This window comes from Meles meles, chromosome 6 (genome assembly GCF_922984935.1).
Source record: "Meles meles chromosome 6, mMelMel3.1 paternal haplotype, whole genome shotgun sequence".
NCBI lineage: Eukaryota > Metazoa > Chordata > Mammalia > Carnivora > Mustelidae > Meles > Meles meles.
Window position 1 is genome coordinate 32,069,078 of NC_060071.1, and position 14,930 is coordinate 32,084,007.

At 37.4% G+C, this 14,930-nt stretch overlaps 1 protein-coding gene across 2 annotated transcripts in view; it reads right to left on the reverse strand.

Annotated features, from left to right (window-relative positions):
• The window catches only part of SCAPER (S-phase cyclin A associated protein in the ER), a 514,148-nt gene that overhangs the window by 337,575 nt on the left and 161,643 nt on the right, over positions 1-14,930 (reverse strand). For both annotated transcript variants that reach the window (XM_046009648.1, XM_046009649.1), the window contains exons 18-20: positions 7,244-7,325; positions 5,162-5,314; positions 4,506-4,613 (exon numbers count right to left, since the gene is read on the reverse strand). In XM_046009648.1, the coding sequence (XP_045865604.1) occupies positions 4,506-4,613; positions 5,162-5,314; positions 7,244-7,325 (343 nt within the window). The remainder of the gene's footprint in view (positions 1-4,505; positions 4,614-5,161; positions 5,315-7,243; positions 7,326-14,930) is intronic.

Consider the following 14,930-nt stretch of genomic DNA (forward strand, 5'->3'; position numbering starts at 1 on the left):
GTTAATGGGCTAAATGCCCCAATCAAAAGACACAGGGTATCAGAATGGATAAAAAAACAAAACCCATCAGTATGTTGCCTACAAGAAACTCATTTTAGACGCGAAGACACCTCCAGATTGAAAGTGAGGGGGTGGAAAACAATTTACCATGCTAATGGGCATCAGAAGAAAGCTGGGGTGGCAATCCTTATATCAGATCAATTAGATTTTAAGCCAAAGACTATAATAAGAGATGAGGAAGGACACTATATCCTACTCAAAGGGTCTGTCCAACAAGAAGATCTAACAATTTTCAATATCTATGCCCCTAACGTGGGAGCAGCCAACTATATCCACCAATTAATAACAAAATCAAAGAAACACATCAATAATAATACAATAATAGTAGGGGACTTTAACACTCCCCTCACTGAAATGGACAGATCATCCAAGCAAAAGATCAACAAGGAAATAAAGGCCTTAAATGACACACTGGACCAGATGGACATCACAGATATATTCAGAACATTTCATCCCAAAGCAACAGAATACACATTCTTCTCTAGTGCACATGGAACCTTCTCCAGAATAGATCACATCCTGGGTCACAAATCAGGTCTCAACCGGTATCAAAAGATTAGGATCATTCCCTGCATATTTTCAGACCACAATGCTCTGAAGCTAGAACTCAATCACAAGAGGAAAGCTGGAAAGAACCCAAATACATGGAGACTAAACAGCATCCTTCTAAAGAATGAATGGGTCAACCAGGAAATTAAAGAAGAATTGAAAAAATTCATGGAAACAAATGATAATGAAAACACAACAGTTCAAAATCTGTGGGACACAGCAAAGGCAGTCCTGAGAGGAAAATATATAGCGGTACAAGCCTTTCTCAAGAAACAAGAAAGGTCTCAAGTACACAACCTAACCCTACATGTAAAGGAGCTGGAGAAAGAACAAGAAAGAAACCCTAAACCCAGCAGGAGAAGAGAAATCATAAAGATCAGAGCAGAAATCAATGAAATAGAAACCAAAAAAACAATAGAAAAAATCAATGAAACTAGGAGCTGGTTCTTTGAAAGAATCAATAGGATTGATAAACCCCTGGCCAGACTCATCAAAAAGAAAAGAGAAAGGACCCAAATCAATAAAATCATGAATGAAAGAGGAGAGATCACAACTAACACCAAAGAAATACAGACAATTATAAGAACATACTATGAGCAACTCTACGCCAACAAATTGGACAATCTGGAAGAAATGGATGCATTCCTAGAGACATATAAACTACCACAACTGAACCAGGAAGAAATAGAAAACCTGAACAGGCCCATAACCAGTAAGGAGATTGAAACAGTCATCAAAAATCTCCAAACAAACAAAAGCCCAGGGCCAGACGGCTTCCCAGGGGAATTCTACCAAACATTTAAAGAAGAACTCATTCCTATTCTCCTGAAACTGTTCCAAAAAATAGAAACGGAAGGAAAACTTCCAAACTCATTTTATGAGGCCAGCATCACCTTGATCCCAAAACCAGACAAGGATCCCACCAAAAAAGAGAACTACAGACCAATATCCTTGATGAACACAGACGCAAAAATTCTCGCCAAAATACTAGCCAATAGGATTCAACAGTACATTAAAAGGATTATTCACCACGATCAAGTGGGATTTATTCCAGGGCTGCAGGGTTGGTTCAACATCCGCAAATCAATGTGATACAACACATTAATAAAAGAAAGAACAAGAACCATATGATACTCTCAATAGATGCTGAAAAAGCATTTGACAAAGTACAGCATCCCTTCCTGATCAAAACTCTTCAAAGTGTAGGGATAGAGGGCACATACCTCAATATTATCAAAGCCATCTATGAAAAACCCACCGCAAATATCATTCTCAATGGAGAAAAACTGAAAGCTTTTCCGTTAAGGTCAGGAACACGGCAGGGATGTCCATTATCACCACTGCTATTCAACATAGTATTAGAAGTCCTAGCCTCAGCAATCAGACAACAAAAAGAAATTAAAGGCACCCAAATTGGTAAAGAAGAAGTCAAACTATCACTCTTCGCAGATGATATGATACTATATGTGGAAAACCCAAAAGACTCCACTCCAAAACTGCTAGAACTTGTCCAGGAATTCAGTAAAGTGTCAGGATATAAAATCAATGCACAGAAATCAGTTGCATTTCTGTACACCAACAACAAGACTGAAGAAAGAGAAATTAAGGAGTCAATCCCATTTACAATTGTACCCAAAACTATAAGATACCTAGGAATAAACCTAACCAAAGAGACTAAGAATCTATACACAGAAAATTATAAAGTACTCATGAAAGAAATTGAGGAAGACACAAAAAAATGGAAAAATGTTCCATGCTCCTGGATTGGAAGAATAAATATTGTGAAAATGTCCATGCTACCTAAAGCAATCTACACATTTAATGCAATCCCTATCAAAATACCATCCATTTTTTTCAAAGAAATGGAACAAATAATCCTAAAATTTATATGGAACCAGAAAAGACCTCGAATAGCCAAAGGAATATTGAAAAAGAAAGCCAAAGTTGGTGGCATCACAATTCCGGACTTCAAGCTCTATTACAAAGCTGTCATCATCAAGACAACATGGTACTGGCACAAAAACAGACACATAGATCAGTGGAACAGAATAGAGAGCCCAGAAATCGACCCTCAACTCTATGGTCAACTAATCTTCGACAAAGCAGGAAAGAATGTCCAATGGAAAAAAGACAGCCTCTTCAATAAATGGTGCTGGGAAAATTGGACAGCCACATGCAGAAAAATGAAATTGGACCACTTCCTTACACCACACACGAAAATAGACTCCAAATGGATGAAGGACCTCAATGTGAGAAAGGAATCCATCAAAATCCTTGAGGAGAATGCAGGCAGCAACCTCTTCGACCTCAGCCGCAGCAACATCTTCCTAGGAACAACGGCAAAGGCAAGGGAAGCAAGGGCAAAAATGAACTATTGGGATTTCATCAAGATCAAAAGCTTTTGCACAGCAAAGGAAACAGTTCACAAAACCAAAAGACAACTGACAGAATGGGAGAAGATATTTGCAAACGACATATCAGATAAAGGGCTAGTATCCAAAATCTATAAGGAACTTAGCAAACTCAACACCCAAAGAACAAACAATCCAATCAAGAAATGGGCAGAGGACATGAACAGACATTTCTGCAAAGAAGACATCCAGATGGCCAACAGACACATGAAAAAGTGCTCCACGTCACTCGGCATCAGGGAAATACAAATCAAAACCACAATGAGATATCACCTCACACCAGTCAGAATGGCTAAAATTAACAAGTCAGGAAATGACAGATGCTGGCGAGGATGTGGAGAAAGGGGAACCCTCCTCCACTGTTGGTGGGAATGCAAGCTGGTGCAACCACTCTGGAAAACAGCATGGAGGTTCCTCAAAATGTTGAAAATAGAACTACCCTATGACCCAGCAATTGCACTACTGGGTATTTACCCTAAAGATACAAACATAGTGATCCGAAGGGGCACATGTACCCGAATGTTTATAGCAGCAATGTCTACAATAGCCAGACTATGGAAAGAACCTAGATGTCCATTAACAGATGAATGGATAAAGAAGATGTGGTATATATACACAATGGAATACTATGCAGCCATCAAAAGAAATGAAATCTTGCCATTTGCGACGACGTGGATGGAACTAGAGCGTATCATGCTTAGTGAAATAAGTCAATCGGAGAAAGACAACTATCATATGATCTCCCTGATATGAGGACATGGAGAAGCAACATGGGGGGGTAGTGAGATAGGAGAAGAATAAATGAAACAAGATGGGATTGGGAGGGAGACAAACCATAAATGACTCTTAATCTCACAAAACAAACTGGGGGTTGCTGGGGGGAGGTGGGATTGGGAGAGGGGGAGCGGGCTATGGACATTGGGGAGGGGAGGCGAACCATAAGAGACTATGGACTCTGAAAAACAACCTGAGGGTTTTGAAGGGTCAGGGGTGGGAGGTTGGGGCAACCTGAGGGTTTTGAACGGTCAAGGGTGGGAGGTGGGGGGAACAGGTGGTGGGTAATGGGGAGGGCACGTTTTGCATGGAGCACTGGGTGTTGTGCAAAAAGAATGAATACTGTTACACTGAAAAAAATAAATAAAATGGAAAACAAAACAAAACAACAACAAAAAAAAACCATATGATAACTGCCTTTCTCCAACTGGCTTATTTCATTTAGCATAATACCCTCCAGTTCCTTTGATATTAAAATTTCAAAATACAACAGCATTTTTTGCACTAAAATTATATAAATAACAGTATTACATTCTTATTCCTATGTTTGTTAAAATGTACGCGAAAGTGACATATTTATGTACTATATTTTAGTCATTATTAAATGTTATAGTTTTAAATAATCACATATGAACATGCAATTCTTCATAATAAAAGAAAGCATATTAGATATTCAATAAATATGTGTAAATGAATAAAAGTAAAGCTTACCACTTCTTCATCTGAAAGTTCACGCCCTTGGATGCTGCTATTCTCTCTCACAGCTTGCTGGTGTTTTTTTCCTTTAATGTGGCTAAAAAGATATACCTCTGAAGAGATCTAAAAGCATAAGATCAAAGCAGCTGTAATCAACATATAATTATATCTAATTGTAAATATTACATATTGAAGCCAGTATATTATATGCAAGTTGAGATCACTCTAGCCTTTACATACTAGGCTTAAAAATATTTTCTTTAAAACACACTTCTAAGAATCCTCTAGAAGATAAATGGTCAAATAAACATGCTTTTGTAGCCAATCTTAACAGGATATCATTTCTTCTAAGTATTAAAGTTCAAGTTTCAGCACTAAAAATGTTCTTTTCCTTTTTGTTTCCAGTACCCAGAAATACTGCTTGGACTAACAATTAAGCAGGTATACAGCCATTTCAGCAGCAACTGCTTGCATCGGCATTTTGCACTCCTACTCCTAAATGCCAATACTATTTTTCTAGTACTTACTTTGCATAAAAATCATGACAGAAATCCATGGTACTCATCAGATGCCTTAGTATGAATTTTAAAAGACTGAGAGAATATATTTCCATAGTTTAGTAAACTTTAGTAATAAATTCTATCATCACAATATTAATAGTGACAACCTACCAGGACATTACAGAGGGAACATTGCTTCTTTCTTTCATAAGGGGTCAGTTTGGGGGCATAATCAGTATTTGCATGCCTCCCACTGCTTAACTCAGCAGCTTTTTCTTTTCTTTGTTCAATCTGTTCCATGTGCCTTCGAATGCTTTCATCATGCTGTGGATGAAGTGTGAAAATAGAAAAAATTATCCAAATTATACCGAGAACTTGAAAAACCAGTATTTCCATTGAATTTTCTAGAACAGAAGAATAATGTCTTAATTCAGTGTTAATTTAAACACCAAGAACAAGTATTTACATAAAGCCCTTCAATATCTCCTGCATGCACAATAATGTGTGCTTCATAGAACTATACCATGGGAGATTACTAAGCATTTTGTGGAAACAAAACAAAAATGTATTTTCAAATACATTTCAAAAATGCTAAATTAGGGGTGCCTGGGTGGCTCAGCTGCTTAAGCAACAGGCTTTGGCTCAGGCCACGATCCTGGAGTCCTGGGATCAAGTTCTGCATCAGTTTCCCTGCTCAGCAGGAAATCTGCTTCTCCCTTTGACCCTCTCCCCTCTCATGCTCTCTCTCTTACTCTTTCTCTCTCAAATACATAAATAAAATCTTAAGAAAAAAAAAGAAAAACACTAAATTAAAGCTAAACAGGTTTTGAAAATAGAACTATTCTGAGCCTCTAGTATGTTTCTGTGCTCTATGACTCAATTAAACCTAGCTTATACTAAACAATATATTACACACATGTGACTACAATACACTTTTGAGAAGCACTTTGGGAAACACGTTGGGAAATGCTGACCCATATGGAAGGACTAAGCTTATCCTATAGCAGACAAACCCCATCATGATGCAGGCCTCTATCTACATTAACTCTACACCATACCATTTCTGGCTGTTCTACACTTGCAGTGACTTCCCCCCAAAAACAAACAAAAGAAAAACCACCAAGCTTAAAAAAAACTGCAATTTCAGACTTCTGACTTCATGCCCATGCTTTTTCATATGACTGGAAATATCATCCAACCAACCTACCTATTCTATTAATTAAACTCTCTCTCAATTCAGGAGTTATTCTCTAAAATGTTTCCCCTGACTTCTGAAACCCTTCTTGTTAGAATAAGTGTCCTCATCTGTACTTCCATAGCATGCCAAGTACACCTCTATCCATATGGAAATTATCGGCATCTGAATTTTACACTAGATTAAGATTTCTTGAAACTTAGGATCATGCCTTAATCATCCCTGTACCCCATAACTACCACAAAGCTCAATAAATTTTTGCTGCATTAAATTGAAATGAATGATAAAAGTTCTAGGACTACATAAATAATACAATACCTTATGGAATTTTCCATCTCCGCGCGAAGCCAATGTGTAAATAATTGTTAAACAGTGTGAAATATACTGCTAGAAACTGTATTCCTAATGCTAAGCATATTCCAGAAAATAGCAGTTTATCATAATTTCCCAAGTTAAAACTGCACAGTTCACAAGCACTGAAGAGCAAGTGAAACTATTTACACAAATCATCTTCTAGTTTATTTGTAAATAATTGGAAGTATGAATATCAGAAGCCAAATAGTAGGGGCGCCTGGGTGGCTCAGTGGTTTAAGCCTCTGCCTTCGGCTCAGGTCATGATCTCAGGGTCCTGGGATCGAGTCCCACGTCTGGCTCTCTGCTCTGAAGGGAGCCTGCTTCCCTCTCACTCTCTCTGCCTGCCTCTCTGCCTGCCTCTCTGCCTACCTGTGATCTCTCTCTGTCAAATAAATAAATAAAATCTTTAAAAAAAAAAAAAAAGAAGCCAAATAGTAATGCCTTCATGTCACTGACAACTGGTTAGTAAAAAATAAGACATGCTAGAATTCCCTTAATTATTCTCCACATTGTTTTATCTTATTAAAATAAATTTAGTTTTTAGATAGTTGAGTTAGAACTGATCATAACCAAATCAGTCTCATTATCCAAATATTAAAAATACAAACTAATTAAAAATTTTTCACAATTCCAGAAATAAAAGATTTAATCTTATGCTCCGTTGAAAGCTCTAGAATTTCAAATTAAAATTATCATATCCTTACCTTGAGCTGAATTTTTTTCTGTAGCTCTTCCATTGCTTCTTGTTGAGCAGCTGTGAGTGCAGCCAATCGTTCTTCCCTATCTCTGTAGAAGAATAGTAAAAATTATAAATTCAACTACTTGGAGTAACAAATTTCATGAGATTAAAAAAATACAACTGGGATACATAGGCTTATATATTCTAAAAGGTTATTATTTTTAAATTATTCTTTTGAGTGCCTAAGCCCCAAATATACTGCTCAATAAATGTTTAAGAAGCAACACAAATTCTTAGTTATAAAAATAGGTTTCTGGACCCACACTAGTTATGGGTTCAAACACTACCTCTGGAGCTCTCATTTAAATATGATATGTTGAAAACATATTTTTCTCCAGAAAAAAAAAAACACTAAAACCAGAAGAAATGAACAGAAAGGGCATAGACTCACAAAGACAAAAGTAATAGCAAAGAAAACAATAAAAAATTATGAGACATACAAAGAAGTATGACCAGGCTTTGAAAAAAGCAGTCAACTGAAACTGTCTCTGAATGAAGCCGTATGGTATATTTAATAGACAAAGACTACAAAACAGCTGTTACAAATATGTTCAAAGAATTAAAAGAAAGTGTGCCAAACTAAAGAAAAATATTATGACAATGATTCAACAAATAGGGAAACTCAACAGAGAAATAAAAAAGTTAAAAAAAAAAAAAGAGACAACTTTCCAATAAAAGGAATCAAGAATCCTTAAACAAATAGCTGATTCTACGGGTAGAGTAGAGAAAACGCAAGATGAGTATGGATGATCCTGCAGTGCCAGAAGGCCAAGAGAGTGCTCAAAAAATAAAATGATGAAGTATGTCGAAGGGACACAGGGGCTGAAAGAAAGAGCTCCCAACATCCAAACCTGGAAAACTTTGAGCAACAAAATAAATAATACTGGTTTATAGCACAATGTATAAAATAAATATCAGTAAGTCCACACTGACATTTTAAAAAGCATTTAATAACCAGGAGAGAACAGACAAATGTCTTGTCACAGAAGAACTGCAAATAATTTACGTAGGAATACTCCTCCCAAGGAGGTAAAATTCCCTACCTTTTCAGTATGGGTTAGGCTTAGTGGCTTGCTTCCAAGGAAGATAGCATAGAAAAAATTTTGGAGTAACTATACAGTGGAGAAATCTGACAAACACTATCTTAGCCAAGAGATCTAAGGTTAATAAAATTAGTGATAAGTCAAATTGACAGCATGAACCTTTGACATGTTACAAATGGTAATTCATAGTTATTTCTGTGTTCTTCCTTCCAAAAAGTTGTAACATCAATCTAACCAGGAGAAGAACATCAGACAACTCCTACCTGAGGGACATGCTACAATATACCTGACCACTATTCAAAACTGTCAAGGTCATCAAAACCATCTGCAGCTTGAGAAAATGTGACAAATCAGAGATGCCTGAAGAGAAATGATAATTAAGTATCTGAACAAATAACAGCCAAACACTTCCCAAACTTGATTGTACAGAACTGAATAATCATGAATAGAACAAACCTAGACAAATCATAGTCTGATTACAGACAAACAGAAAATTCAGAGAGCAGGAAGGAAAAAGCAATTCCCCCTATACAGAGGAAAATCAATATAATTAATGGCTAACTTTTGTATCAGAAAAAACAGAAGTTAAAAGACTCAAAATAGGGACGCCTGGGTGGCTCAGTGGGTTAAGCCGCTGCCTTCGGCTCAGGTCATGATCTCCGGGTCCTGGGATCGAGTCCCGCATCGGGCTCTCTGCTCAGCAGGGAGCCTGCTTCCCTCTCTCTCTCTCTGCCTGCCTCTCTATCTACTTGTGATCTCTCTCTGTCAAATAAATAAATAAAATTAAAAAAAAAAAGACTCAAAATAGTGAAAACAAAAAAGAACAAAAGCAGGAACTCTGTACCCAATAAAACTATCATTTAAAATAAAGGAAAATATCAAATATACTACAATAACAAAAATTTTTAAAAACCAAAACCAAAATGAGGACAAAATATTCCCAGATAAGCAAATGCAAGATAATTGAATGGCAGCAAAACTCCCTTACAAGAAATACGAAAACAAACACATATAGCTAAAAAGGAGTTATAGCAAAAAGTAACCTGAATCCACAAAATAAATGAAGTACACCAGAAATGGTAAATATGTTAATAAGCATAAAGGAACATATAAATACACTTTCTCTCTTATTCTAATTTCTTTGAAAAAATGTGGCACTACATAAAGAGATAATATAACACTGCATTGTTGAATTTGTTACATATGTAGATATACTTTATGTGACGATAATAACATTAGGGAAAGGCTACAGAACTATAATGAAACAAAGTTGCTCTATTTAAAAAAAATTAAGTTAGTTTTAATCAAAAGTAGATTGTCATAAGTCAAAATACTGTAATAAAGAGAGGAATCACTAAGCAAAACTAAAATAAGAGTTTAAAAATCAGGAGAAAGAGATGCCTGGTGGGTGGGTCAGGTGGTTAAACATCTTGATCTTGGCTCTTGGTCTTGGCTCAAGTCATGATCTCTGGCTCCTGGGCTCAAGCCTCATGTCAGGCTCCCTGCTCAGTGGGGGGTCTGCTTCTTTCCCTCTCTCTCTGCCCCTTCTCCTGCTTGTGCTCTTTCTCAAATAAATAAATAAATCTTTGAAAAAATGAAGAGAAAAATTTAAATGATGCACTAAAAAGTATTAAAAAGGCAGTAGTAAGAGAGAACAAAAAAACCCTTCAGATATATAGAAAATAAATATCAAAGTAGAAAATACAAATGCAATCATATCAATAATTACATTCAATGAGAATGGACTAAATACTTTAATCAAAAGGCAGAAATTAGAATAGATGGAAAAGGAAATCTCAACTATATTTAGTCAATGAGAAACACAGTTGAGGTAAAAAGACACAAAAGGATGAAAGTAGAAGGACAGAAAAAGATGTATCATATAAATAATAACAATGGAGATATTTAAAAGAGGAAAAAGGTTGACTTTAAGGCAAGGAATATTTTTTAAAAGTCAAAGAGGAACATTTCATAACGATGAAAGAGTCAATACCTCAGGAAGCTATTATATGCCTATAACACTAAGGCACCAAAATACATAAAGCAAAAACTGTCAAAACTAAAATATGAAGACAATTCAAAAATATTTGGAAATTTTAACAACCATCTATCAAAAATTAATAAAACAAAACAGAAAAACCAGTAAGCATACAGAAGTCTAGACAAAACAATCAACTAACTTAACTGACATTTAAAGAACATTCCAACCAACAACAGAATACAAATACTTTTACAAGAGCATACAAGACCTTTCTCTAGGATAATCTACACCCAAAGCTATAAAGTAAGTCTCAATGAATTTAAAGGGACTTTAAAATTTCACAAATTTAAATTTACACAAAGTATATTCTTTGACTACAAAAGATTAGAAAATGACAGAAAACTGGGGATATCCCCAAGTACTGGGAAACTAAACAACATGATTCTAAATAACTCATGGATCAAAAAATCATAAAAAAAATTAAAAGTATCTTTAATTGGGAAGAGGGAGGAAAGATGGCAGAAAAGTGGGGGATCCATATTTCATATGGTCCCTTGAATTCCGCTTGATGTCTACCAAATCATTCTGAACACCTGAATTTAACCTCAGATCTAAGAAAAGAATTGCTACAATTCTACAAATAGAAAAGTGACCACTTTTTGCAAAGTAAGAGGTGCAGACGCATGAATCTAAGGGGATATATCAGAAGATAAACCACGGGGAGGGGGGAAGAGTCTTTGTAAGCCAGCCACTGGAAAGTGATAGAGCAGTGAAGTACAAAATCAGAAGCTTCAGAAGTTTGCTCCTGTAAAGAATGTCCCTGCCTGAAAGGTGCTCAGGTGATGAAGTGGCACAGACTATAGGTGAGAGAGTGTGGTCTTGGATCCCCAGGGTCACAGAAAGAACGAGGATGCCTGAGTGTGACAGAGTTTCCAAGCATTGCAGAAGGAAGCTGGCTACAATTAGCAAGCCCCAGAGAGGCCTCTCAGCTAGGTGTTGTCATAAACCATGAACCATGGCACAATCAGGTGACTGCTCTCCGAGCAGAGGCCCAGCAAGCAACAACTGCTGGGAGATCTGGCTCCTTCCCCGCAGAGTAGCGGCACAGCTGTGCACAGGACAGGGCAAACACTCCCTGAGCAGGAGCCCAGCCAGTGGTGGGGCATAATGAGATACCCCTCCCCACCCTCAGGATTGGTGTGTCTGTGCCTGCAGGAGTCTGGAGTTGGTGCACAGGAAAGGGAATGACCACCTTTCCCTGAGGGTGCACTAAAGAGTGGGGGTCACAATCATTCAGCTCCAGACCGAGAGACTGAGGTGCTGCCATTTTTTTTATTTCCATTCTTTAAAGCAATAGGAAAAGCCTTCAGGGAACAAAAGCCACATAGAGCAACTAGAGCAGCTTACATGGAGTCCTGCCCTCAGGCAAGGAGTAATACAACTCTGCTAGGCAAAACCAGCTGTGAATCAGTGGAAGAGGCCCCACCCCCAGAAGACCTGCAGGACCCTCAGGCAAATACCAAGTTTACAGATCACTCATAAATGAAAAACTCCCATGCTAGGGGAAAACAGTACATAAAATCAGAGGTTTTTTGGTATAAGTCTTTATTTTTTCAGTTTAGAATTTTCTTTTTTTTCTTTTTTTTCCTTTTCAACTAGTTTTTTTGTATCAACTCTTTTTTTTTCTTTTTTTATTTTTTTTTCTCATTTTATTTATTTTTTTCAGCGTAACAGTATTAATTCTTTTTGCGCAACACCCAGTGCTCCATGCAAAACGTGCCCTCCCCATTACCCACCACCTGTACCCCCAACCTCCCACCCTTGACCCTTCAAAACCCTCAGGTTGCCCCAACCTCCCACCCCTGACCCTTCAAAACCCTCAGGTTGTACTCTTTTTTTAAGTCTTTTTTAAATTTTCATTTTTACATTTACATTTTATAGATACAACTTCATTTTATATATATATATTTATATATATAGATACATATATATATGCATATGTATACATATAGATACATTTACATTTTATAGATACAACTTCATTATAGATACAATTTTCATTTTACATTTACATTTTATAGATACAACCTGACAATTTTGCATTCTTTACAATTTTTGGATTTAGTGTGTTATAACAAACCAAAATACATTCAGGACCAAGTGAATCACCCTGTTTTGTCCACCTGGGAGATTATATACTCCCTTCCCCCCCCTTCCTTTTTTTCTTTTTCTTTTCTTTTTTGGCTTGCGACCTCTTTGATTTGTCTAATGTGTATTTCACTTGGGTTGTGGTTAATATTTTTGATTTTGTTCTCTCATCCATTCATTCTTCTCTGGGCAAAATGACTAGAAAGAGGAATTCACAACAAAAGAAAGAACCAGATGTAATACTCTCTTGCTTCAGATCTAATTGGTAGAGATATAAGTAAAATGTCAGAGCTGGTATTCAGGATAACGATTATAAAGTTACTAGCTGGGCTTGAGAAAAGTATAAAAGACACTGGGGAATCTCTTAGTGCAGAATAAAATCTAATCAGGCCAAAATTAAAAATGTTTTAACTGAGATGCAGTCTAAAATGGATCCTCTAACAGCTAGGGTAAATGAGGCAGAAGAGTGAGTTAGTGACATAGAAGATAAGATGATGAAAGGAAGGAAACTGAAGAAAAGAGAGAAAAACAACTACCGGATTATGAGGGAAAACTTTGAGAAATGAGCAATACCATAAAATGAAACAGTGTCAGAATAATTGGGGTCCGAAAGAAGGAAGAAGTACAGAAGGTATATTTGAGCAAATTACAGCTAAGAACTTCCCTAACCAGGGGAAGGAAACAGGCATTCAAGTCCAAGAGGCACAGAGAACTCCCCTCAAAGTCAACAAAAATAAGTCAACACCATGACATACCATAGTGAAACCTGCAAAACACAAAAACAGAGACAGAATTCTAAAAGCAGCTCAGGAAAGAAGATCATTAACATACAAGGGTTGACACTTAGGCTAGGAGCAGACCTGTCCACAGAGACCTGGCAGGCTGGAAAGCCATGGCATGATATATTCAACACAGTAAATGGTAAAAATATGTAGCCAAGAACACTGTGTTCAGAAAGGCTGTTATTCAGATTAGAAGGAGAAAAAGAGCTTCCAAAATAAACAAAAACTAAAAAAGTTCATGAACTCTAAACTAGCTCCACAAGAAATATTAAAGGGGACACTGTGAGTGGGCAAGAGAGACAAAAGTAAAGACTAGAAAGGAAGAGATAATCTATAGGAACAGTGACGTTACAAGTAATACAATGGCACTGTTGGGTCAGCAGCTCCCAGAGTGCAGGAAGAACAATACAAATGACCTCCGGGACACCCCCACCCCCACCCCCGCCCGCTTTCCTTAACCCTTGACTCTCCCACCAAAATGATGTATGCCCAGGTCACGTCTACATAGGTAACCCGATACCTATGCAGGAAACAGAAGTATCAGGACCCCCCACCCCATACCCTCCGATCACCAAATACCCTACCGTATATGGACGTGAGCCCATGCCCTGCCTTGGCCCGATAAAAGACTCCCGCCACCTCCCTCCCAGCGCGACTTCCCCCACTCCCCTTACCAGAGTCGAGGAACCTCGCCTGAGGGTGCCCACCTCCTCCCGGTGCGACTTTCCTGGCTCCCCTTCTCCTGAGCCCTGAAACTTTGCAGGAGAGTGCCTTTAATAAATCTTGCCTTGCGCCTACCTCGCCTGGTGTCATGTTTATCTCGCCTATAAAACCTTACAGGCATTAAATTCATATGTTTCAATAAGTATCCTGAAGGTAAATGAACTAAATGCTCCTATCAAAAGACACAGGATACAAGAACGGATTAAAAAAAAAAAAAAAAAAAAACCCAAGACCCACTGATACGCTGCTTACAAGAGCTTCATTTGACACCCAAAAATGACTCCAAATTGAAAGTGGGGGGGTGGAGAACAATTTATGATGCTAATGGGCATCAAAAGAAAGCTAGAGAAGCTATCTTTATATGTCATCCTTATATCAGACAAACTAGATTTTATTTATTTTTTTTAAGATTTTATTTATTTATTTGACAAAGAGAGAAAGATCACAAGTAGGCAGAGAGGCAAGCAAAGAGAGAGAGGGAAGCAGGCTCCGTGCGGAGCAGAGAGGCCAACATGGGACTTGATCCCAGGACCCTGAGATCACAACCTGAGCCGAAGGCAGAGGCTTAACCTACTGAGCCACCCAGGCACCCCAAAAACTAGATTTTAAACTAAAGACTGTGATATAAGACGAAAAAGGACTCTACATCTTAATAAAGGGGTCTATCCAAGAAGAAGATCTAACAATTTTAAGTATTTATGATCCAAATTTGGGAGCAGCCAAATATATAAATCAATTCACAACAAACTTAAAGAAACTCATTGATAATAACACAATAATAGTAGGGGATAATAACACCTCACTCACAACAAAGGACACATCATCTAAGCAGAAGATCAACAAAGAAACAAAGGCTTTAAATGACTCACTGGACCAGATGGACATAACATATATTCAGAGCATTTCATCCTAAAGCAGAATATACATTCTTTTCGAATGCACATGAAACATTCTCCAGAATATATCACATACTGG